Below are 25,759 nucleotides of genomic sequence, written 5' to 3' on the forward strand. Positions count from 1 at the left end.
ACTGATCAAAAGGTCTTTTCAGGTCAATTACAAAATGTGCTTGTACACAAATGATTGCAATCCAGGGTTGGACAAGTTTTCTCAAATTTACTTGTCCTATCGGGCAAGTACATAAAATATTCACTTACCCAAACCAACTTTAAACTTGCCCAGAATTCAAATCAAATTTGTCTATGAATCTTCACTTCCACCGGTAGAATTCTTTTATCATAGGCTCCATTTTTCTGTGTCGCCAATGCTCAATGTCATGACTCTGAAAAGTAAGAAGTATATCAAAATCTCCCTTGTAGAAAAATCTTGCCCGATCGATTGGGCATTATTTGACATAATCTCATTACATAGAGGTATTGAATATAAACCTTTTGACTATTCTTAAATAGAAATTGTTTTCAACTATCTCTCTGTTTGGTAGGTTAACACCAACTGGGGCAAGTCGGACCAGGTCCTGTGCCGTTGCTATAGCAACAACATCGTAAGATGCTACAGTGTGGTCTGTGCTCCCAACTTCTACTGGGGGATGGGCGCGAGCACGTACGAATGTCTGTGTCGACCTGGTCGACAGGAGCAGTGCACAGCTCAAGGTAAAACACTTTTAAGGTCACATCATTTTGAATTGGTAATTGCTTTGAATAAATTATATGTTTCTTAGATTATCATGGAAGCGCATCTGTGATGGTACTTAGTTGGTTTATGTACTAAACTTTCTTCCAACAAATTGTTATAATAGGATCGAATTTTCGACAAGCATCGTCGCCTTCTTTGGGATTAGTTGACTGATGACCAATCACTTCATAACGCCGCTGTCTCTGTTCAGTGATGTCTAAAGTACCCTGATATATATAGATTGCCACCTTGTCCTAACTTGTAAGTTATTAGATATATTGTACTACCTGATGTATGAATATGGTAAAAAGTTGGGAAAGGGTTCACTAGTATATGCCAAAAAAGCAGTTATTCAAGCAACTAGATATGACTTTGGAATCATAATGATTATCCAGTTGCTTGAGTTACTGCTTTTTTTGTCGTATCTTATTACCTGGATGTCTAACCTTCATCAACGATTACTAGTACACATTTATTTTTGAAATTAATGTTGTCTCTTCTTTTTCCATATATACAGCTGAGTGCTTCAACAAGAATGGAACAGACTACAGTGGCAAGATGTCCACCACAAGGAGCGGGCGAACGTGCCAGCGTTGGGACACCCAGCTCCCCCACAAACACAGTAAAGCTCTGCTCACACATAACTACTGCAGGAACCCAGGAGGAACCAAGGACGGGCCGTGGTGTTACACGATGGACCCTAGCGTCCGCTGGGAGTACTGCAACATCTCACAGTGTGGCAAGCGTGAGTACTTTGTTCACTTATATTTTTTTTTCTATTTGCTTTTGGACAGACGAGGACAATGTGGCACTGCACTCAAGTTTTGTAACTTAAACTAGAAAGGCCGGTATTTGCTTAGGAGCAAATTCAGCTATTTTTACTCCGCTCCTCCTTGCGAAAATGGACTGTTCCAAAATTGAATTTGAAAAAAAAAAGATCCAGTTTGAGAATGACTCGGAATTACGGTTCTTTCATACTAGTACTGTACAGTAATCACACTTTTATTTCTTGATTACAACACGCAAACAGTATGCTAGTGATTCACTCATTAACAAAGAAGACACCGTTGTTCTTCAAGAAAGAAAGTCGGGGTAAACTCAAAAGGCCGGCTACAAGCTCTATCGGCGAAATCTCAAAGGGCAGCTAATCAGACAGACTGACAGAAGCAGGTCGGTGCCGGGTAAAACACCCCAAAGCCGACCGCGGAGAATGGTACCCAGGCTAATAATATCGGGGTCCTTTTAGTAAATATCTCATGCACTATCATACCAAATTTCGGGTCCATTGGGCTTAATACCTGGGCACAGGAGGCACAATTATACAGTTCAGTCAGAACACCACCTAAAAACATCCATAAAATCATTTTAAAGGTATCTATAAAAAAACAGAAAAAATCGGGTCTGGGTATTGGCCCACTCTACCTTTGTGCCAAACTTCAGGTCATTCGACGCAGGAATGATGGTGTTTCTGTCATAATTTCATAATGTATGTGGGAACACTTCTTGCACTTGACTTTGCTATCCTCTTCTTGGTGTCTGTTGGTGCCACTTGTGGCCGGTTGACTATTGTACCTTCTTACAGGCCAGAGTTTCAGCACCCGGCCAATAATAAATTTAGCACTGTCAAATTGACACCTTCTATCAAGGCACAATCCCATGTGTCTGCACAACTGGTGGTGTATCCTCTTCATCCAGTAGAAAATAGTCTCCAATAAGCAGACCCATCGGTGCCTTAGAGATAATATAAAAGCTGGCAAAGGAGCATATGGAGATCTCTGGCCAAATGGAGATAGCCGGCCAAAGGGCTACACTAAGTCCCTTGCCAGCTCTGATACTATTTCTAAGGCACCGTAGGGTCTGCTTGGAGACTAGTAGAAAATAGAATACAATACAATGATTAGTATTTCCGAAGGAGCTTTTATCGATTATGATAAAAGCTCCTTGGTATTTCCTTTGTGTAGTTTCATGTACCACTCACCGCGCCATTCTGCACGCCCTGCTGTATCGCTAAACCCGACACTCTAAACTTGCGTTAATTAAACGTACAAAAACTACACAATAACGACGACAAGCTACCCAAATTTGTTACTGTGTTTGTGCATTGTAGCCAATTTTAAGTTAAACAGTACGATTTTTTACTTACTTTTAACAAATTTCTTCCCCGGCGACATGCTCTTCTGGTATGGTTAAGCTGCTTATTTGAAAGACACTTCCTCATTTGCTGTACCCAATCAGGTCATCGCTTCCGCTAAGTGCCGCGCGTATTGGTGACGCGGTAAATACATTTAGGCACAACTCACAGCTGCACCACATTACGTCACTCGCGGGACGTGACCATATATGGTGACACGCGCGAAACGCGTGAAACGCATGAAAATACACGTAGATACCCCGCCAAACCGGCTTATAAATCATTATGAAGTGATTTTGGGCCAAAAATGATAGCTTGGTTCTTTTAATAACTATCTCCCGCAGTATCATACCAAATTTCAGGTCATTTGGACTGAGTACCTGGGCACGGGAGGCAAGAATATATAGTCATGGTCAGAAATGGACCTAAAAACATCCATAAAATCATTTTAAAGGTATCTATCAAAAAAAGGAGAAAAAAGCATCTGGGTATTGGCCCACTCTACCTTTGTGCCAAATTTCAGGTCATTCGGTGCAGGAACGACGGAGAGGAATCACTTTAACGATCGCGACAGGAGAAAGAAAGAAAGAAAGAAAGAAAGAAAGAAAGAAAGAAAGAAACAGTATGAAAACAATAGTTTTACTCCCGAGCGTACCTACGGTACGCGGAGTAAAAATAATTAACAGTGCCACATACACGGTACAGACAGAGGGTAAAGATAGTCTTTTACCTCCCTGACCAAAGTCAGGTACCCATTTTTACACCTGGGTGAAGTGAGGAAGGTTGTATAAAGTGCCTTTCCCAAGGGCACAACGTCAGGGGCACGGCGGGGATCGAACTCAGGATTTATAGATTCCAAGCTGAACGCTCTACCAGTTACCCCACGCCCGACGCCACAATATACTATTACTTAGTATCTATCACCTATATTACTTAGTCAAATCTCGGGAACATGCCTGTCCTTGGTGCTGAACACTGTTTACACTTAGAGAACAGGCCTGTCCTTGGTGCTGAACACTGTTTACACATAGTGAACAGGCCTGTCCTTGGTGCTGAACACTGTTTACACATAGAGAACAGGCCTGTCCTTGGTGCTGAACACTGTTTACACATAGAGAACAGGCCTGTCCTTGGTGCTGAACACTGTTTACACATAGTGAACAGGCCTGTCCTTGGTGCTGAACACTGTTTACACATAGAGAACAGGCCTGTCCTTGGTGCTGAACACTGTTTACACATAGAGAACAGGCCTGTCCTTGGTGCTGAATGCTGGTTACCAAGGCATTTTTCACAGTATAAGCATACACATTATATACAAGTACATTTTACATTGTATATACATTGTAGAGTACAGGTCATCACTGCTATGGACAGGACTCTTTATGTATTTGTCAACAACAAAAAGTAACTTAGGCTAATAGTAAAAGACCAACAAAATTTGCCAAAATTGACCAGGTGGTCCTTTAATGTATGTAGAAGTTAGTACACACTTTGCAATTAAGGTAACACCCTTATGTTCGAAAGACCCCTAGCCTAACGCTAACATAGGGGCTAAGAACATAGCTAGGGCTGTGTTCCTCTATAGACCTCTTGTCAGTTGATACAGGTGATATTTCAGCAACTATGAACCAATTTCTATTCAATTCGTGGTTGTTAGATTGATCTTGGTCAAGGATCTATTAAACAAGTTTGTAAGGTAGAAAGTGTCAATAAGATTTGCTGTGATTTTTATTATGCTATGAGAGATATTGCAATTGCAGTGCACAATTTATGGTAGGATGTATAGATTTTAAAACATTCTTTTATTGCCTTTGTCAGTGTACTGCGAACCCAACCCCTGTAAAAACAATGGAACGTGCCAGGAGTTTGGCAGTGCCTACACATGCCAGTGTCCTGATGGGTACGAGGGAGACCACTGTGAAAAACGTAAGTATAGCATTACATGTCATGTGCTTATCAATTGTATAGTTTACCAGCATCATGATATTTGCATATAATCGATATGTCTAATCTCTCAATTTTTATTCTGATGATGATTTAGCTACCATGTTATATTGTATGCAGTACAGAAGTGATTAGTACTGTATAAACATGATAAATTATTTGGCATTATCATTTTCGTGTTGAAGAAACAGGTCGAAAAGTTTCCTAAAGTTTCATAAAGGATTTTCCTTAAAGGCCAAACCATGCATACCTTCACACGTAAACTTGAACTCTCCTGCCAAATACCAGGGTAGCACTGACCAGATTAAGCCCCTGGGGAAAATATATCTAGGTGTAATCTGGCCAATGGCATATTCTAGCCTGCTACACTCGCTACTCATACAGTACATGTAGGAAGGTATGACATCAGAACTTGAAGCAAAAGTCAAAAGATCAATTTGTTCTTTGTTGTATTTTAGTGTCAGTCTGTATACGGACGTCAGCTGGCCTTGATCTTGTCTTCCTATTGGACGGATCCGGCTACGTGACGGAACCCAACTTCAAGGTCATGAAGGAATTTGTCAAGGGCATTGCACAAAACTTCGTCGTCCAACCTGACACGACACACATCGCAGTGGTACAGTACAGTAATGTCGTGCGGAAAGAATTTGCGCTCAACACGTACAGCAAGACGGCGGATGTTGTTGCCGCCATCGGAAGGATCCAATACATGACGGGGGGGACAAACACGGGAGCAGGGCTGAAGTATGTAGGGCAGTCGGTCTTCACGCAGAGTACGGGCGACAGGCCTCGCAATCCAAACGTTCTGGTTGTGGTCACGGATGGTAAGTCATACGACAATGTAGCAGAGGCCGCGAGGGAACTCCGCTCGCGAGGCATCACCGTGTACGCCATTGGAGTCGGCCGAGATGTGGATCAGTCCACCTTGCAGGCCATCGCAGGGGGGAAGGGGAACAAGACTGTGATGATGACTGGCAGCTTTGACGGACTACAGGGTTTGAGTGGAGGGCTACAACAGTCCCTGTGCATGGGTAGGTTTTTTATCTCCTTTATACAAAAAGCCTTTGATTCATATATGGAATGATTGATTTACATATTTACATTCACTTGCACTTTTGGTCAAAAATTTAACATGTCGTAAAGCAAGTGTGTAAGGAAGAATTCAAAAGAACTTAATTCAGGATTAATCAATCATTCGCTGGCATCATTGGTTTACACGACCAATCCAATGTATTGTGTATAAATGAAGTCACTAAAAGCATCATGAAACTAAATGTTCTTTGTCATAATATCAACATATATGAAATGTACTATGATATAGACTTGGTAGTCAGATGAAACATAGAAAAAAGACCTGATTGGTGCATGCAGTAGTAAATGTGTTGTAATGATCTTTGTGTCATGACAAAATTTTCCCACTGCAGGAGAAGACGAGTGCCAGCCCACCAACCCCTGTATGAACGGTGCCACCTGCCGTGACGGGGAGTACAGCTACACCTGCAGCTGTCCACCTGGCTACACCGGCAACAGGTGCCAGACATGTGAGTAGCTGTCATGATTTATGAATTAATGATTGAGTGACTGAGTGTGTGGGTGAGTGAATTAATGAGTGCGTGAATCTTTATAGATACCAAGGAATGAGGGAAAAATGTATTGATTGAATTATCACAGTAACTATTTGTATCATGCACCTATGAATGAATGGTTGAGTGAGTGAGTCAGTTTATGTGTGTGTTTGTAAGTAAGTGAATGAATGTTTATAAAAACAACTTATGTACAAGATATAGCTAACAAGCTTGTGTAGATGTGCCAACTCAAAAACATTGCTTTAGTTAAAGTTTGTATCACAGTGACTATAATCATTGAAATTATATGCCAGCCTAAAAAAGGTGTGACTGACAAAACATTTCCCAGAGTCTTTAATTCTAGAGACATACTTTTCCAGGCACCTCAACTAAGACACCGGCCACCTGCATTGCTTGGGGAGACCCCCACTACCTGACCTTCGATGGCAGCCATGTTGACTTCATGAGCTCTTGCCGTTACACGCTGACTCGCGATGCCGCAACCAACGGGACACTCTTCAACGTTGAGGTGGAAAACGAGAAAGGCGGCGTAACGGGAGTGTCGTACACCAAGGCGGTTCACGTGTTTGTGTATGGACGCAAGATATCCTTGTACAAGGGCCCACGCGTGTTGGTGAGTAGAGATTGCATCACATTTTATGTAATTTGTACATGTACAGTTTCATGCCCTCTATTTCATACCCACTACTCGTTAGTATTTATATGTCATTCTAATTTGTAAAGTTATTGTAAGATGTAAAGAAATTCACAGTCTCTATGTCCTGTTTACTTAACTGTATTGTGCAATGCATTAGTCCAGTGGTCAGTGGCCTAGCCTCTGGAACTAGACGCTGTTTGGTTCCGGCTGTGTCACTCACCTGACATGTATGCTACTGGAAAGGGTTGCAGTCCTTTTGACGCTACATTAGGCTTTTCATTGTACTTAGGAGAGTTTTCCCGGTACAATGAACCTGTAAATACTGTTCGTAGCATCTGTCTTCTCTGTCACAGTGCGTGGAAGACTAGCTCTTCAGTAAGCTAAAAATTTGATCGATATCATTTTCACTATCACAGGTGGATGAACTGGAGTTTACGCCACCTGTCTCCCTACCCATCATGCCCCTGACCCCCTCGCTGCCCACGGGAGTGTACGTGGTGACCAATGGCGCAGAAACGGTCGTCAAGTCCGACTTTGGTCTGGAGGTGTCCTACGAGTCACACGAGGTCAGCCGTTTTTGTTTTTGCTTTGAATTTATTTACTCATAAGTTTTTCTCAGTCAAGTCAAACCTACATGACATAGTATGATTATAAATAGATTAAATTCCTTGCAATAAAAACAGTCATGATACTGGGCAATGCTTGTTGAAGGTGATAAATGTACAGTGATTTTTTTTTAGATCTATATCTATTCTGAAAACCAAAGTACAGGTTGAATTCTAATTTTTTTCTAGTAGATAGAGAAACCACTAATCTGATGTCCAAAAATGAATGGAAAATTTGTGTGTAGTCAAGGAAAACAATTCATATTCCACTGCTTCCAAAGAGATTAGCCTAGCAATAGAAAAAACTACATTCAAGGGCAATTTTGTATTGGCAACAGGATGATATTTAATTTAAAAGTTTTTACAATCATCATCATCTTCAGTTACCTGCTTGTCCCTCGACGCTGTCACGTGGTGAACACTGCGTGGGATTCTCGCTTCCACGCCCATCCTGAAGCTCATTTGTAGTCACCTGAAAGAAGAAGCCCCTCCCCTTTCGGTGACGTGTGCACTCTCGGCTTGCATAATCCTCAGTTATATTTTTTGCTTCGTAATAGTAAGACCTATTCCGTATAGCTCTGTCACAATTAGTGACCGTAGTTTGAGTTTACATAAGTCTGAGTGGTCACGCAAAAGTGTTTGCACATTGTTCTTTCATTTTATTTCATTTATTACAAAACCTTAGAGACACTAGTGACCATTGTTTTCTAGCAACTAGCAAGAGTTTTTGATAGTAACATTTATCATCTTCTTCCAGGTCCGAGTCACCCTCCCAGCCTGTTACATGAACAAGACTGAAGGCATCTGTGGGAACTACAACGGTCGCCCTGGTGATGACCTCTTGACCCCAGCAGGCACCACTGCTTCTACTGATGCAGCGCTGGGCAACAGCTGGCAAGTGATGTCATCAAGTAACAGGTGAGATACTTCAAAGATGCAACTGCACAATTGTCATGTACAGTACAGCAAGATGCATTTTAGGTAAAATGTTAAAAGTGAAGGCCCATAACTTGTAAATAGTTCTTATTTGGATGCTTCATACATGACGAGACATGTTTTTTTTAAGTCTTTGGGACCTTCAACCCTATTTTGCCACACATGTGCAGCTAGGACCACAAACAAGCTTAATATGCTTCCTCCAGATTTACATAGCATGAATCTTTTAATCTGCAGCACAGATGGTAGATGCTAGGGGGCTTCAAACATGATCCAGGCAATGAAACATGGCAGACTTCAACCCCACTAATACTGCTTTGCAATCCTTCCAGTCCAACGGACAAAAAAAGCAGCACTGAGAATCTATTTCACATTCATTAAAATCTTTGATGCCAAAAAGGTTTCTTGGTAGACTTCATGAACGACTGGAACAATCATCACAAGTTTTGATGTCTTGATGTTGTCTATTGATTTTTATGAAGGTGCACTCCTGCTACTAAACCAAACGTGACCAACTGCGGCACCCTGAGAGCGACGGTTTCTGCGTCCAACAAGTGCGGCATGCTCAACGACACGTCAGGGCCGTTCAGTACCTGCCACGCCAAAGTCAACCCGTCAGATTTCTTCTCCGCTTGCGTGTTCGACATGTGTTCCTACGGTGGAAATGACACACAGCTCTGCCAGAGTTTGGAGACGTATGCACACGCTTGTCAGCGGGCCGGGGTGCAACTGACATGGAGATCTTCCAGTGTTTGTCGTAAGTCTGTCTGTTAACCTGACCTCATCACTTAAGTCTCATTTGTGCTCAATTGTTGTACGATCGCAACTTGAAGGCATTCTTCTGTGCATGTGTCATACTGTGCATAGTTATTAAAATACAGTACAGTAACAGGGTGTGAGTTTGAAATCCAGAGACTGGCACAATGCAAAGGTCAACTTGGAGTTTGAGGTGGTAAAAATGGTTTTCCAGCGGAGGCTACCAGGCAGTGGTACAACATATCCATATGCTAGTCTTGTTCACTGTAGAGTGACAGGAAGTGATACTGTAACATGTTATTTTATGGACAAAAACTTTATTTTCACAATTGAAGACCTAGGATTAAACAAGACAAATGAGATAGAGGGTGGTCGGGCAAACCTGACTGTGTGTGCTGAACAGCAAAATTGATAAACAAATACATAAGCTCAAGGAGGCATGTGATTTTTTTAACACTTGTGTACTTTGATACTCCTATGATTAACTTCAATTTTCTTCTTTCCTTCTCTAGCTGTGACTTGCCCTACACACAGCACCTACACGACGTGTGTGAAGAATAAGAACTGTGTGAGCGGTGTCAGCCCCACCCTGCCCTGCAATGAGGGGTGTCAGTGCGACGACGGTTACGTTCTGAGCGGCCGCGAATGTGTGAAGCAGGAAGACTGCGGCTGCACTGATGTCGACCACTATCATAAGGTGTGTGTTTGTTCTTGACTCCCTTCTGGTGGTGGCTGTTTCTTCGTATCCGAAGATCAATGGTAGGCAGACAGGTTGATTAGACAACCAATCTGCCTGGCCTGCACGTGACTTTTTAAGGTGAAGGAGGGGTGTGCACTTCCTTCACCACCCTCTCGTCTACTGGCGCACTAAGTCCTACAGGGACAGAACTGTTTTGCCACGTAAGACGGCCCCAGCAGATGCAGGTTTGTTATTTGGAGTTTCCATCTCCTAGGAGGACTTCCGACCAAGGATGCAAGGGTTCCTCCTACCCCTGACTCGTGTGTCATGGCGGGTGCGTCATGCCCGAACATGCCCCTATGGCCTGTCACCACAACAAAGGCCTGTCACTGCCACTAGCTGCAGCTATGTACTCATTTACACCTGAGTTAGGTGAGGAAAGTCGTGTAAAGTGCCTTTCCCAAGGGCACAAGATCGGTGACACGGCAAGCGGATTTGAACCCGGGACCTCTCGGGCCTGAGACCAACGCGCTCCCGATCGTGCCACGTGGTCCCACTCCCTTCTAAAACTCAGTTAATTAGTCAAAACTCTTGAAACACTGGAGAAACACTCCCAGCTAAAGAGGAGATATCTCATGTGTATATCTTCCCTATTTTCCCTAGTCAGAAGATTCCTAATGTTTGCTTTGGAGGACATATATCCAAAAGGTTTCCTAATTGCCAATTAGAGACTGTCATTCCAATGTGTTCCTCATGAGTTTAATAGTAATCAATTTCAGTCAGACATTGGAAACACAATAGAAAATGGCCCCAGTATGCCATCTACTGTATGACTGTGCTTGGCAAGGGTTTGGACCGGGTGGCCCCTATTTCAACTCCAAGACCAACTATAATGCTGAAGTAGACTTTATTTGTGTTCTCAGCATAAAAGCACTTCAGTACCATGGAAAGAGACTAAACCATTACACAGCTGTACATACTTGGATGAATTCTCGTTTGCTAGATGAGAGAAAAAATCTTGGGTCTGGGGGAAACCCTGATTAACATACATCAGAAATCAGTTACTCAAGGAACTGGATATGATTTTGGAAATGGTCCGACATTTCAGGTACATGTAGCATTCACTATCTTTCGTCTGTGACACTGATTAGGAAATACGGAAGATGTTTGGAAATGAAAGTTTTACAGTCACTTTGAATGAGTACTAGTGATTGTTTCTTTCTGTTAACTCACAAAAAGGGAGCAATGGGCCAGTCCCTGGTCTTGACACTTACTAATAGGTACTAGGCAGGCAGCAATCCTAACTGTTTCATTGGCAAGATAGAAAAACTACTTTGATTGTAAAATGTCTGACATGTTTTTGTTTTTCATCTGCAGTTGAACAGCACCTGGGGTCGGAAGGATCGAGTGCGCTGCACCTGTAACCTTGGTAACCAGATCACCTGCAAGCCAGCTCGGTGCGGAGCCAACTTCTACTGGTCACTGCAAGGCGGCAGGTACAGCTGCCACTGTCGGCCTGGACAGGACTGCAAAGGTGGGTTCTCTTTGTCATTGCTCTAGTCACATGTACTTTGAATTGTCCATTCACAGCTACAAACCCAGACTACAACCTGCTGACAACCATCCGCTGGAGAAGACTCCGGTACCTGGGCCACATTCTCCGCATGGACCCGTCCAGACTGGTCAGTCGCACCCTGAAGGCCTACAATGTATGTGTGCGGAGGAGGAAACCCGCCTGAAGGTTCCTTAAGCTTGTTGATGGATGGATTGCGAACACTCAACCTTCGAACAGTTAGCTGGACAAGCTAGGAATAGATGGCTGTGGACTGCTAGAATTAAGAAGTTATAAATTAAAGTGATTCTATATTATAGTTTTGTAGATTGTAGACATGTAGCATAAGGCCAAGGGTATGTAAAATGTAAGACATACATTATACATACATGTCCATTCAGGGATTGTTGACCTTGGTACTGCAGCAGCAAGTTTTGTTTTATATCTTTGAACTTGGGTATTCTGTGGTGTTGATTTTTAGTGTGGTGTAAACTTGGGCCATGTAGGAATCTGTTGATAGATTATGATGATATTTGGCACGTAGGAAGGTATTGTGACCCCAACTGTTCTAAAGCATTTATATCCCTCTGGTGGTTGGCCATGATACTGCAAGAGGGTTTCATTTTTATGTCAAACCTCCAGATGGTATTTTCATGTTAAACCCCCCATGCAAGATGACGGCGTGCCATTTGATGGTGTGCCATGTTGCGTCGTGCTAGATGATAGCATGCAAGATGACGCCGTGCTATTTTCTTTTCCGAGGACAAAATTTTGCAAACTGTGGTCCCAGGTTTCAAACCAGCTGCAATACTCACTACGACATAATAAAAGGAATGGTTAACGAAAGATCAGGATACAAACTGTAAAATATTTTTGCAATCCCCCTGCAGACTTCTGCTACAGAGGAACTGGTCTTACATATCGCGGGAAGGTCTCCACGACGGAATGCGGACGACCTTGCCAGAACTGGGATGCCCAGCTGCCTCACTCCCACAGCGGGTACAGAGTGTACTTTGAATTGTGAACTTTGAACTTCGCAGGCAACAGCCTGAATTGTGTTTGCGTGTACACATTGCACAGGGTTGGACAAGTTTCCTAAAACTCACTTGTCACTGTGAGCAAGTACATAAAAAAGTAACAACTTTTCACTTGCCGAAATTTGCCCGATTGTTCTATGCATTTTCTCTTCGAGCAATGGAATTCTTTTCATTATTGGTTCTAATTTTCTATGTTGACCAATGCTTTAGGCCATGGCTGTAAATAGTTAGAAGTATGTCAAAATCTCACTCAAAGAAAAAGCTTACTTGTTCGATGCAAGACATGCACTTGCCCAATGCACACTTTCATTTGCCTGGGACAATCTGTCTAAGGGACTTGTCCAACCCTGATTACGGTCAGAGCATTAGAAGTTTCATTATTTAGTTTGATAATTCATTAAACTTGACATTATTGAAAACTTATTGCACATATTTAGATACAGCACCAACTCCAGCCTGGCAGGGCTGCAGGGGAACTTCTGTAGGAACCCTGGTGGGGAGGTCTCACCCTGGTGTTTCACTGTAGACCCCCTGGTCAGGAAAGAAGTCTGCAAAATACCTCAATGCGGCCAAGGTGAGACAAAAAGCTATCTTTGATTTTATTTGAATTGCAACAGGGACAATACAATGTGGACACTAGTGAGCTAACTAGCTGATATTGTGACCACATACATATACATATACACTACAATTAAATATTGATAATTTCCATTGTATGCCATGCATGCTATAGCCAAAATAAGTTGTAGCACCAATTTTAATGTGTGAAAGTATGGATTTTAGAAGAGATATGATCTCTTATTATTGTTAATTCAACGCAGAAATTGCATCACAAAGTGTGGGAAAATGTTCTCAGATTATCAACATGAAAGCATTTCAGCACCACGGAAAGGGACTGAACGATTGCTACATATATGTGTTATGTACTACACTGCTAGTTATGAATTGAAAATGAAAGCATTTCAGCACCTTGGAAAGACACTAAGCCATTGCATTGTTTCACATATATTTGTGACAAATCATACTTAGAGTTCTAAATTGGAATGAATGCATTTCAGCACCATGGAAAGAGAGGAGATCATTGCACGAATGCATGTACTTGTTTTTGTGTATGTGTGGCTTTGTGTAATTGTACATGTATGTGTATCAGATGCATATACATCAGTACATGTATTTAAGATATCCTTACCTTTCCATGCAGCTTATTGCGCCAGTAATCCATGTATGAACAATGCCACCTGCCAGGAGGACCTGGAATCGTACCAGTGCACGTGTCCTCCTGGGTACCAGGGAGACCGCTGCCAGATATGTAAGTTTTTTTTTTATTAAAGTGTCAGTCACTGTTAAAAGATAGTGGAAAATCTGATACTGATGAAAGATAGGATAATCTCAGTCACAGATAAAAGACAGTGGATTCTATCTGAAACTTCTGACTCTTTTAGATGATTACTTTATGAGTTCTTTTCATAAGTTTGTGTTGAAATTTGTTTTCAAGTTTTCTTTGTTAAGAAATACTCTTTGCCTCTTCCAACTGTTTCAAAAGTATCAATTTGAAGACGACATTTTTACTATACATGCTTTCCTTATTCCTTGATTAACACCTAAAGAATTTTGATATTTCTTTTCTAAGTTAAATTTGACTGTTTTACTTTTTTTTGCAGACACTGGCTGTCACACCAGCACAAATGGAATCGACCTCATGTTTCTCCTTGATGGTTCCGGCAGCGTTACCAAAACAAACTTTGACCTTGTCAAGCAATTTGTCAAGAACATTGTACAGAACTTCGACATCCAACCCGGGACCACCCATGTGGGGGTCCTGCAATACAGCACCACAGTCAAGGAACATTTTGCTCTGAACACCTACGACCGCTCGGCACAAGTTTTATCCGCAATCGACCGGATACAGTACATGCAAGGAGGTACAAACACTGGAGCTGCGCTGCAGTATCTTGCTCATGACAGTTTTACAGCAGCCAAGGGCGGCCATCCCAACCACCAAAACTTTGTGATCGTCGTCACCGACGGAAAGTCGTCTGACTCCGTCATGCAGCCGGCTGATGAGTTGAGGAAGATGGGTGTAAAAGTGTTCGCAGTTGGGGTAGGGACGCAGGTGGACAACGATACTCTCCTGGCAATTGCAACTGACCCTAAGAAGGTGTTCCAGATAGGTGACTTTGAAGGACTGAACTCTGTGGGAAAGATGGTACAAGAGACGATTTGCAGAGGTACGTTTTGAAATGATTCCTTTGATGATCCTTTTATTTACATGTAGAAGGATATACATGGATATACATGTTATAACTGTATCCATGATTGTGTAGTTGAATGTTTCTGTTAGTGAAAGTGTAATTTGTTAATTTTTTTGCTTATCTCCTTGTTAACAAGAGCAACCAAAAGTCTCTTAAGTTTGATTTTCTACCTTGTGATTTTCTACCCGTGGATTGACAAAAGTGTGACAGACTTATCAAAAGTTGAAGCTATCCCCTACATGTTAAGCATACTCGCTTGTTGCAAACTTGTCCTATTCTAGCTATAATATGAAAGTGCATCACACTTTTCCTCTTTATAGGATGGCCTAATTTATCTTTTGAACAAGCTCCTTAAGCCTTAGCTATTTAAGACTACAGACTGTAATGCTGACTCGCTGTACTCTGTGCCCACACATACAGGTGAGAATGAGTGCCATCCAAACCCCTGCTTCAACAATGGCACCTGTGCAGACGGAGACCGCACTTACACCTGTACCTGTCCTGGAAACTACAAGGGGAACAGATGCCAGCTATGTACTGGTAAATAACAACCTTTTTTTTTGGAAGATATATCATTAATCCTCCTGATCAGCTACATGTGTTACAGAGTTTTCAAATACAGGAATGAAGAACACAAATCAATTAATTGTATAATGAGCCAGAATTAAGAAATCATTGTACACGTATAAAGGAACATGGTCCATCACACATGTATTGAATAGACAGAAAAATTTATAATATCATTCACTAGAAATGCAACTAAGCATCCAACATGCATATACTGAATAGACATAATGAACTATAATGATATCATTCTCTGAAATGCAACTAAGCGATGATATCACAAAAAGTCTCTATAAGATCAAACTAAATGTCAATGAATGTTCGACATCATCGTAATCATTGTACGTCCGAAAATAAGATATGCTAAACAGCTTGTATTCATTGCATATGGATATTATTTTGGAAACATTTCAGGTACATGCACATTGTCGCTTTCACTACCTTTCGTCAGTGACACTGATGTTTATTACCCATAGGCAATGACAAGTCAGTGAGCACCTGTATGACGTGGGGAGACTTTCACTACCTGAGCTTTGATGGAAACCATCTGGACTTTGAGGGGAACTGCTCCTACACTCTCGTACAAGACACCAACGACCGACCGATGTTTAACGTCCAGCTGCAGCGTGGATACATGGAAGATGGCCTGTCGCTTAGTCCCAGCACAATATCAAGTCGTGGAAGCGTGTCATCGAGGTTAAATGTCTCCAGTACAGCAAGCACCAGAGTACATGTTAACGTGTATGGGCACAGGATTATACTCATGGAGGGGCGTCGGCTGGTGGTACGTTTCCATGGTTTCCACAGTAACTGTCAATCATTCTCAGATATAATCATAATATAAAAGCCGTGCAATTGGCCCATGGAAAAGCCGTGCAATTGGCCCATGGCTATAATAATATTGTATTGGTAAGTTTGATTTTACTAGTTTCATACTAGCCAATCACCATGTTTAATTTTGTTTAACCCTCACATTGGGAAGCTAAGAAGCAATTTAGATCTATAGGTTCCCTTCTCATAATCATGCCTTGTCCAATATAACACAAGTCTTTTAAAGATGGAATTCTGTAATTTGTTTGATACACTATACTTAACATTAGCACTTAGGGAAATATGGCTGGGTGTTGAAAAAAGTCTTTACATATACCAAGGAGGTTTTTAACCTCCTTGGATATACTGACTTCCGAGTTGTGTAACCTGAAGTATATTTTTTTCAAACAATGTTAAGTTAATTGCACATGTGAGCATTACCACCATAGGCTATGGGACCGGTGAGGTGAGGTGAGCATTATAAATACCAGAATCTCTGTCAAATGCTTCATTTCTGATGTTTCAGCTGAACCAGGTGCTAGTAAGCACACCTGTTGTGGTGGGATCATATGTTCATGTCAATCAAAGTGGTGACCACGTCGTCCTCACTACGGACTTCGGCCTGAGGGTCAGCTACGACGGCAAGCAAGAGGTAATGGTGTCCCTCCCAGGATGCTTTGCAAACAGGACGTCCGGGCTCTGTGGGAACTATAACGGCGATGCTGGTGACGATAACCGTACGGCTGACGGCACGACGGCATCGTCTGACGCTGCGCTGGTGAACAGCTGGCAGCTGAAAAATGACAGGTGAGTGTCTTTGGCAACAAATGAATTTAAGACGTAATTCAAATTCTAAAACTTACACATACATGCAATGATCTGAATTGGATTCCTGCTCTCTGTATTTTTGTATGATGTACCTCGATGTATAACCCTTATCCATTCCTACATTGTATGATCTTAACTTAGATGAAAAAGAAGATGACATTTTCTTGTGGACTGTACAAGTGCACAATCATGTAATAAGATACCAATTAAAATTCTTACATTTCTGTAATTTGACTTCTGCTTTATTACTATGACCTGTACTTTGCTCATAACAAAGTTCTTTCATTATTTCATTAAATAATGTTGTGCTATATAATATGTTATCATATCTTTTATCAACAGTTGTCCCCCGCTGGCAGAGTTCTCCCTCCCAACATGTCAGAACATGTCTGCCTACCTTCCCAACAACACCACAAACACTACCAACATCAACATGGCCGCCATGCCCTGCCATTTCTTCATGTCGGAGGTCAACAAGTGTTCCAAGGTCGTGTCCCCTGGTCCGTTTTTCCGTGCCTGCGTACAGGACCACTGTGCGCTGAAGCGCGGTCAGGAGCAAATCTGTCAGACTTACGAGGCCTACAGTCACGAGTGTGCAAGACGAGGCATCATTCTGAACTGGAGAACTGACAACTTCTGCTGTGAGTAGTTTCATTCATTTTGATGCAATTTCCCATCTCCAAAAAAGGAACTTCTGTATTCACTAAATTAAAATACTCTCACCTTAGCTTTACAAAATGATGATATAAAAGGCCAGGAAAGGAAATTGACCTGAAAATGACTAAAAAGTTCAGCAACTCATGCTGAGGGAAAATGGACAAGGAAATTTCAGAGAAAGTGGGATTCACATGCAGTGTTTTTATCTATCTTTTTCATTAAGATTTTTAGCAGTACTCGCTTTTTTGTAATATAGCATAACTACAGCTTAAATTATATATTGGCCAAAGTAGTGTCATAACATCTTTGTCAATACACATCACTTTTTTGTTCTTTTAAAAGTACATTTTCCATATTATGGGCAATGAAAGTGGTTATCAAACAAAATTGATAATGAACCAGTGTTTTGGCTTAATTGTTCTTCCTCCTGAATAAAGAAACTTTTTGTACACAACTATTGCTTTATTCTCACCAATGTTTTAGTGACCATCTGTCACCTTCTTCAGAGCAATTCTGACTGGTTTACATTGTACTGCAGGACAGGTGTTGCTGCTCACAGTTCTCTTTATACAGTGACATACTAACCTGATGAAACTATTCACGAATGCTCTTTCTCCTGTTGTATTTGTTTTTCAATACAGCAAAGACGTGTCCAGCCAACAGTAACTACACAGCGTGCATGTCAGCCTGCCCGGCTACATGTGACAACCCTGACGCACAGAAACAATGCTTTGCCTCTACTGGTCAGCAGTTCTGTGTGGAAGGGTGTCGCTGTAAGGAGGGGTACGTCTTAAGTGGAAAGGAATGCATCTTGAAGGAGCAATGTGGCTGCACCAAGGATGGGATCTACCACAAGGTATTTTATGGCAATGCTTTAGAGATAGAGACATTCAATTTATTAATTGGATTAAAGCATACCAAAAATTCCAAAATTCCCCTTTTTTTAAAGGACAGCATTACTCACAAAGGTAGGTAACTCTGTAAAGTTTAGTATTATTAAATCCAAATTAAATTCTTCCAACACAGGACAACTTTCATTTTTATTTCTTTTTTCTTGCTTGTTTGCCTTTTTGTACATAAAGCATATTCTAGATGTTTTTTTTTTTGCAATGCCTCAGGAGTGGAAATATTTCTTTAGGTATTTTTTTATCTCTTATACATCTGCTAAACATTGAATATAAGATGGCTTGATCTAACTTTGATACTGTTTCCACATTAGGGTAACTCCAGGTGGACAGCAGCACACCACCAACAGTGCACCTGCTCCGGTAACAACACCGTCAGCTGCACGTATGTCAGCTGTAGTCATGGTCTTCAGTGGGGGCTGGAGAGGGGCGTCTACAAATGCCTTATGCCAAGCAAGAACTGTGAGTACCTACAAAAGGAAATGTTCCTGATATTATGTATCACAGCTACAGTTAGAATGTTAACGTTAACAGGCTGTAGAGTAGTGCTGTTTTTAACTTACTAATAGGCAAAACTTCCAAGCAGATTTTGTAGATCCTGATGTATTCTGATGGCCAAAGAAGCTGTCAGAAAACATCATTCAGATCATCCTTGCCAGCATCTGCTTGGTGATTGTTTCAGAAGTATTGAAGTGATTCTAGCTCCCAAGTCGGAAACCAATAATGTAATTGGCAATGAGGAATTCAGACAGTAGTAGTGATTTTTTTGGCATTATCCTAGTCTAAAATTTATTTGGCTATGATGACTGCATTCTAGATGCCTTGGGTAAAACTGGGATACACATGACTATTCTTTGTCTGTGAAAGAAAACACGGGTCAAATTTGTCTACATACAGATGTCATATTTGTTGAGAAAAATAGTTGCATCTTTGCACCAACTTCCTTTTTTTCTTACAGTCTCCTCCACGCAGAATCTGGGAAACAAGACCCACAATTCTGCTTGTGAGCACAGCCCCTGCAAGAACAATGGCAGCTGTGTACTGGGAGTGGACAAGTGGTCGTACTACTGCACCTGCGCTGCTGGGTTCGAGGGACCACAGTGTCAGACATGTAGGGAAGATGCTGTGGTATTAGTTGTGGTAGTGGTGATGGTTACAGTGATTGAACATCAGTGGTTGTGGTTTGCTCCTAAATTGCACCTGCTTGGGGACCAAATTCAATAAGGTACAAGGTGCAAAGACCAAGGTGCTGGTTTTGAAATGACAACAGGAGCTTGGTGTAAAACAAACTGTTGGTGGCAGTCCTGAATTGTTTAAGGTTGTGAAGATGGCAGTTTTGGAGATGGCAGTAGTGGTGGCAGTGGTGGCAATGAACTGCATACAGCCAGCACTTTGGAGGGATTATGGTTAGTAATGATAATTTCTCTGCTGATGTAAGGTTTGTAGATAGTGAATGAGTTACTGTAACTTTAAAAGGTTTCTGCTTGATACTTGATCTCATTCCATTCATTAGCTTACTAAAGGTCTAATTAAGCTGTTTAAGTTAGTGAAGGATGACTTAACTGTAACTTTGAAGGAAAATGTTACATTGCAGAGGTGCTGATCTTGGTGCTGAAAATAGTGCTGTTCTAACATAAACCTTCCAATGACAGTATTGTTTTGTTTGATCAGCAAATGCCTATCTTAAAAGTTTTGTCTCATACATATAGTTATTTGTTACACAAAGGGATTGATTTGAAATGCTTCACCCCTTTTTGGTATCTTCCATTGCTCATCTAGGTAATTTAGAATACACTTTTGGTGGCACAATGAAGATGAAAGTCTAATCACTTGATTTTAAACTTCCCTCAGTTACCGGCTGTTCCAGATCACAGTTTGACCTTGTCTTTGTCCTTGAAAGTTCTGACAAGGTCACAATGCCAAACTTCAAACTCATGAAGGACTTTGTCAAGAAAGCAGTCCAAGCTTTCGACATCCAGCCAGGCACAAACCGAATTGGGTTGGTACAATACGGGGCTACAGTTCAAGAAGCTCTCTCATTGGCTGCAAGCAACACAATGGCAGACGTTCTTTTGGCCGTTGACAACTTAAAACATTTGGGAGGTGCTACCTTCACACAAGCTGCGTTACAACATCTTAAAGACACAAGTTTCACCAGCACGAGTGGAGATCGGATGGGTTACCCGAACATCGCCGTTCTGATGACAGTTGGGAAACCATTTGATGCCCCAGCAGTAGTTGCAAAAGAACTCCGTGACATGGGAGTCCACTTATTTGTGGTTGGCATAGGCAACGGACTTGGGAACACCACACTCGAAGAGATCACAGGGCATCAGCAATTTGCTTTTCAGGTGAACAACTTTACAGACCTGGAGAACGATGCACAGCGTATGCAGTGGATGCAAGCTATCTGTCGTGGTGAGTCAATGAAAACCATGGTCATGCTCTATGTATGTAATTTCAAGGTCAAGGGACCTAGAGTTTAAGATTGGTGGAGTAATGATTTGATTTGTGGGCTGTGTTCGACGTTTGCATATTGTTGCAAAGAAAGAAAGAAAGAAAGATGTTTGCTGTGTAATAAGTTTGTGGGAAGAGCTCACAGTGAAAGCTGCAAACAAAAAATCACTGCAAGTGTTTCACAATTTATGGATTTTTTATAAATACAAGAACTTTATTGTGCAACAATTGTAACAGTTACAATGTATGGCAATGTGAACAACTATATACCAATACAAATAACTAACAACTAATGTAATATAATATAACAGTATAAACAATCTAGTGAATATCATAAAGCATTATCTCGTTTTTGCAATGAGTTGTAAATAAATTGGCCTCCGTAGGCAGATATATGAACAAGACATGATAATATCAAATGGAATACCTCTGACCTAACATGTGGCAGTACAATTTCGGACTTACATACAATATTTTGAAATAACTTTTGACGGTCTTCTTCATAAGTCGGACAATCCATTACAAAATGAAATTCATTTTCTATGTCATTATGGCATGTGGGACAAAGTCTCTCATTGGCTGGTATGTTGTAGTGTCGGCCCTTTTCAATTTGTAAGGTGCGTGCACTAATCCTTTGTTTCGTTAGGTCATTTCTAAACAATTTGTTTTGAACAGATGAAAGATATTTTTCGAAACAGAATTCTTTTTTGATTTTACAATAAGTACTGAGTTTGTTAAAACTTCTTAATTCTTGTCTCCAACCAGAGAGAAACGTGTCTTGCAGACGGTTCTTAAATATATTTCCAAAACGGTTGGCCCAACAGCAGGATTAAGCCAAACATTTTGGAAACCATGTCTACTTAACATATGAGATAAGTATTGATATGGCCCCGTATTCTAACAGTTAATAGTATGTGCAATAATGGATCAGTATTTAATTTACGTGGTAAACTTAATATTTTCCTCTTTCTGTGTTTGTATTTACTTTTTTTTGTTCAAAATGGAACACTTAGTGATTGACTGATATATTTATAGGTCGTGATGAATGTGCGTCCAACCCATGTCAGAACGGGGGAGCATGCGTGGATGGAGACTACTCCTACCAGTGTACTTGTCAACAGGACTTTGTTGGTAAAAACTGCGAGCGTTGTGGTCTACCTACAACAGGTGAGACTAAAAGACTTTGACCATAAAATCATATGTTTTTTCAAATACGTATCAACCCCTCCGAGACCAAAGATACCCTTTAAGTCTTGGGAAACAATGTGTTTGTCTTTGACTTTGTTGGTAAAAACTGCGAGCGTTGTGGTCTACCTACAACAGGTGAGACTAAAAGACTTTGACCATAAAATCATATGTTTTTTCAAATACGTATCAACCCCTCCGAGACCAAAGATACCCTTTAAGTCTTGGGAAACAATGTGTTTGTCTTTGTGTAAGGCTGTAGTAACGTGAACATTACAAAGTGGCAGCATGTAAGGCACAATTGGTTAATAGGATACTTGAAGAATTGGAAGTATAGTATTTTCATTTTGTTACCTACATTTACATGACATTGTGTAAGTCTGGATAGAGTATATTCAATAGAACTAATGATGAAAGACACAATATCGAGTTGAATATTGTTTTAACAACAAATCTATGCTTTTTCCTTTTTCCCCTTTCAGGTGTGAGCCAGATGGATCGAACATGCACAGTATGGCATGGCCATCAAGTCATGACCTTTGACCATGCCACCTTTGACCTTACTGGAAGTTGTCGGTACACCTTGGTCCGTGATAAGGTAACCTACGGCAACACCACTCAAACAAACTTCAACATTGAGCTGGAGTGGACCTACATGTCTATGGGTGGGAACAATGCTCCAATGATGGTAGTTGGCTCTGGTAGTTCAAATCCTGAAGATACCCTGGTTAAAATAGATGCGGGATCTCTGAATCTGCCAGCAGAGTACCGTAACTTCAGCCACCTCCGCACAAGGGTCCACGTAGATGTTTATGGTCAAAGAGTGACACTCATGGAAGGACCCAAAGCGTTTGTAAGTACAACTACAATATTGTTGTTGATAGTGACATTCCTATTAAATTTCAACCCTCTTCCTAACAATGGTTTGAAAAGGAATAATTTACTTGATGACTCTTACCCAAAAAGGAAAATGGATTCATTGATGTACTCAAGGTATGACTCTCTTAAACATGGGACCTCCATTAAATATCCTATCATTGGAGGTCACTCACAGAAGCAAGCTAGGTACTCATTTAAACTGAAGTGAGGAAATTTTTGTAAGATGCCTTTCCTGAGGCCAAAACAAATTTCCTTTTTTCTTTCCCTCCAGTTCAACAACTTGACGGTGACCCCACCCTTCACCACAAAAGACCTCCACATCAACTACACAGGCAGCCTGCTACAGCTCACTGCGACCTCTGACCTCGTGGTCACCTACGACGGCAAACATCAAGTCCAAGTGAGGATCCCTAGCTGCTATAGGGGGAAGACGCTAGGGTTGTGTGGAAACTTCAATGGGAACTCCAGCGATGACATGTTGATGAAGGACGGGAGAATGTCAACCTCTGTGTCTGACTTTGGAGACAGTTGGAAGGTTGGAAACAGGAGGTATGACAGTTGAATTTAACATCTCTCTCTCTCTCTCTCTCTCTCTCACTCCCTCTTTCTCTCTCTCCCTCTCATTTTCCCTCCCTCTCTCTCTCATTCTCTCTCTCCCTCCCTCTTTCTCTCCCTCTTTCTCTCCCTCTCTCTCTCTCCCTCCCTCTCTCTCTCTTTCTCTCTCTCTTTCTTCTTTCCTCCCTTCCTTCCTATCTTTCTGGATATACATGTCTGGACTGAGACTAGTTTCTCATGTCATTTTAGGAAGCATATATTAATCCATTTTTAATGTCACAGTGTCGGTCTATTTTTGTCCTCTTAAGTGATATTCATCTTAGTATTATCAAAATACAAGATAATTCTGATAGAGTGATAAAGAGAAAAGGTCATTGATGATTTCTGACACTTGTCTTTTTCTCTTTCCATAGTTGTCCAGCAACAGTTGACCTGTCCAAACTCAATTGTAGCACTGCAAAGAACCAAACAGGCACAAACGACACCTGTGGGCTCATCCTGTCTAGAACTGGCCCCTTTGCACGCTGCCACGCCGTTCTGCCCCCTAAGGACTTCTATGACAGCTGCATTTTTGACACATGCCCACGTAGCGCTGGATCAGTGAACAGTAACACAAACAACTCCAGCAGAGGTATGAATGCCACAGGCAGTAGTAGTGAGGATAAGAAGATGTGTTCCAGTATGGAGACGTATGCGAGGCTGTGTCGCAGTGCAGGCGTGCTTGTTGGGGATTGGAGGAAGCAAAACAACTGCCGTGAGTTTTCTTAAACAACTATGTTAATATTAAGTAAAAATCTTGCATGCAATGATAAATAGTATTATGTAGATAGATTTCTTATTTCCGTCTATTCAGCATATTTGCATGCTTTGCATTTTATAGCATAAACAAAAGTATCTCATGTAGTCACAGTCTTGTCGTACCTTACAAGTTAGTCTTTTTCAAAACAACATGTTCAGCTTGACAAAATTATATACTTTTTAGAACCTGAATCAGGTTTGACTACTCTCTATCTGATGTAAGTCAAAATACAAAGAATACCCGCTGTGCAAAACAGTCTATAAATCTGAGGAAAAATGTGCTGTTTCATGATGATCATATTTTCTTCCAGAGATGAAATGCCCAGCCAACAGTAACTACTCAGCCTGCATGCCATTCAGACAACCCACCTGCCTGAACCCCAACGTGACCAGGGAGTGCATCCGGCAGGATTTCCTGTCTCTGTTGCCATCCTTTACCGCCATACGCGAGACGTGTGTTGAAGGCTGCCAGTGTCAGAGTGGGTACCTTCAGAGCGGTCAGGAGTGTGTGCTCCCAGAGGATTGTGGGTGCACCTACAAGGGTGTCTATTGGCCGGTAAGTATTGAAAATGATGATAACACTTTAAGATTAGAGTTACTTTTGCTGATAAGTAGTTAGTGTTATTATAGGGCAATGATCTTATCATAAATGAAAAATTTCCCTACACATACCATCGTAATAAGCAAGCATAGTAATGTTCCTTGGACTTATTTCATGGGCTAACTTAATAACAGTGTATATATTAAGAATAAAGTCCATAGAATGCCCTCAAAAGTAAGCTGTATCATTCTGGATTTATCTGTGACCAGTTTTGAAGTGACTCAGTATATACTGTATAAACAGGTAATGCCATCCATAGATATTGTAAAGTATGATAGCTTAGGTACTGGCCTATCTAATGTGCAGTGTACTTTATACAGAATACTCATAATAATGCCTGCCTGTTTCATTGATGCAGAAAGGTGCAATGTTCGGACTGAAAGACAACCAGCAGTGTGAATGTAGAGGCAACAAGACAGTAGTCTGCCAGCCTGTGGTGTGTTCACAATGGGAGCTGGTGGATGGGTCCTACAGGTGCTCATGTGTGGGACAGGCTACTTGTTCAGGTATGTGTCACTGCCTGGTATTATTGTCTCTGTGTAGGGAAGGTTTTTGTCTTTGATGTAGAAGCTGGCTGTGTCTCGAACTTCCCGCCTCGAGTTTATTCCCTTTAGAGTCTCGTATAGTCTCGCGGTCACGTGGTAGGGACTTCCGTGGGTGCAATTCCCGCGGATAACGCCCTGTGGTGTAATCCATCCATGCTGCCTGGTATTATTGCCTCTGTGTAGGGAAGGTTTTTGTCTTCAATGTATCTGGAGGTTTGTGTTTTTGTGTGTTTATAGCTAAGTCCACTGCCAGTAGA

General features: G+C 41.4%; 2 protein-coding genes across 2 annotated transcripts in view; both read left to right on the top strand.

The window, feature by feature from the left end:
* Positions 1-417: 417 nt before the first annotated feature.
* LOC118404901 (transmembrane matrix receptor MUP-4-like) lies at positions 418-9,216 on the top strand. Its single transcript, XM_035804283.1, has 9 exons — positions 418-581; positions 1,121-1,348; positions 4,553-4,660; positions 5,137-5,709; positions 6,103-6,219; positions 6,624-6,877; positions 7,318-7,467; positions 8,264-8,424; positions 8,925-9,216. The coding sequence occupies exons 1-9, from the start codon at positions 518-520 to the stop codon at positions 9,214-9,216; spliced, it is 1,947 nt and encodes a 648-aa protein (XP_035660176.1). The 5' UTR covers positions 418-517.
* A 184-nt stretch (positions 9,217-9,400) lies between these two features.
* Positions 9,401-25,759, top strand: part of LOC118404903 — a 36,612-nt gene continuing 20,253 nt past the window's right edge. Inside the window, exons 1-21 of the mRNA XM_035804284.1 lie at positions 9,401-9,431; positions 9,711-9,895; positions 11,255-11,411; positions 12,320-12,428; positions 12,904-13,040; positions 13,668-13,775; positions 14,128-14,694; positions 15,139-15,258; positions 15,759-16,066; positions 16,619-16,899; positions 17,263-17,561; positions 18,219-18,433; positions 18,797-18,944; positions 19,441-19,593; positions 20,334-20,900; positions 21,975-22,106; positions 22,607-22,977; positions 23,275-23,552; positions 23,972-24,312; positions 24,668-24,912; positions 25,316-25,463. Of these exons, the coding sequence (XP_035660177.1) occupies positions 9,401-9,431; positions 9,711-9,895; positions 11,255-11,411; positions 12,320-12,428; positions 12,904-13,040; positions 13,668-13,775; positions 14,128-14,694; positions 15,139-15,258; positions 15,759-16,066; positions 16,619-16,899; positions 17,263-17,561; positions 18,219-18,433; positions 18,797-18,944; positions 19,441-19,593; positions 20,334-20,900; positions 21,975-22,106; positions 22,607-22,977; positions 23,275-23,552; positions 23,972-24,312; positions 24,668-24,912; positions 25,316-25,463 (4,900 nt within the window). The remainder of the gene's footprint in view (positions 9,432-9,710; positions 9,896-11,254; positions 11,412-12,319; positions 12,429-12,903; positions 13,041-13,667; positions 13,776-14,127; positions 14,695-15,138; positions 15,259-15,758; positions 16,067-16,618; positions 16,900-17,262; positions 17,562-18,218; positions 18,434-18,796; positions 18,945-19,440; positions 19,594-20,333; positions 20,901-21,974; positions 22,107-22,606; positions 22,978-23,274; positions 23,553-23,971; positions 24,313-24,667; positions 24,913-25,315; positions 25,464-25,759) is intronic.

This window comes from Branchiostoma floridae, chromosome 17, assembly GCF_000003815.2.
Source record: "Branchiostoma floridae strain S238N-H82 chromosome 17, Bfl_VNyyK, whole genome shotgun sequence".
Lineage (NCBI taxonomy): Eukaryota > Metazoa > Chordata > Leptocardii > Amphioxiformes > Branchiostomatidae > Branchiostoma > Branchiostoma floridae.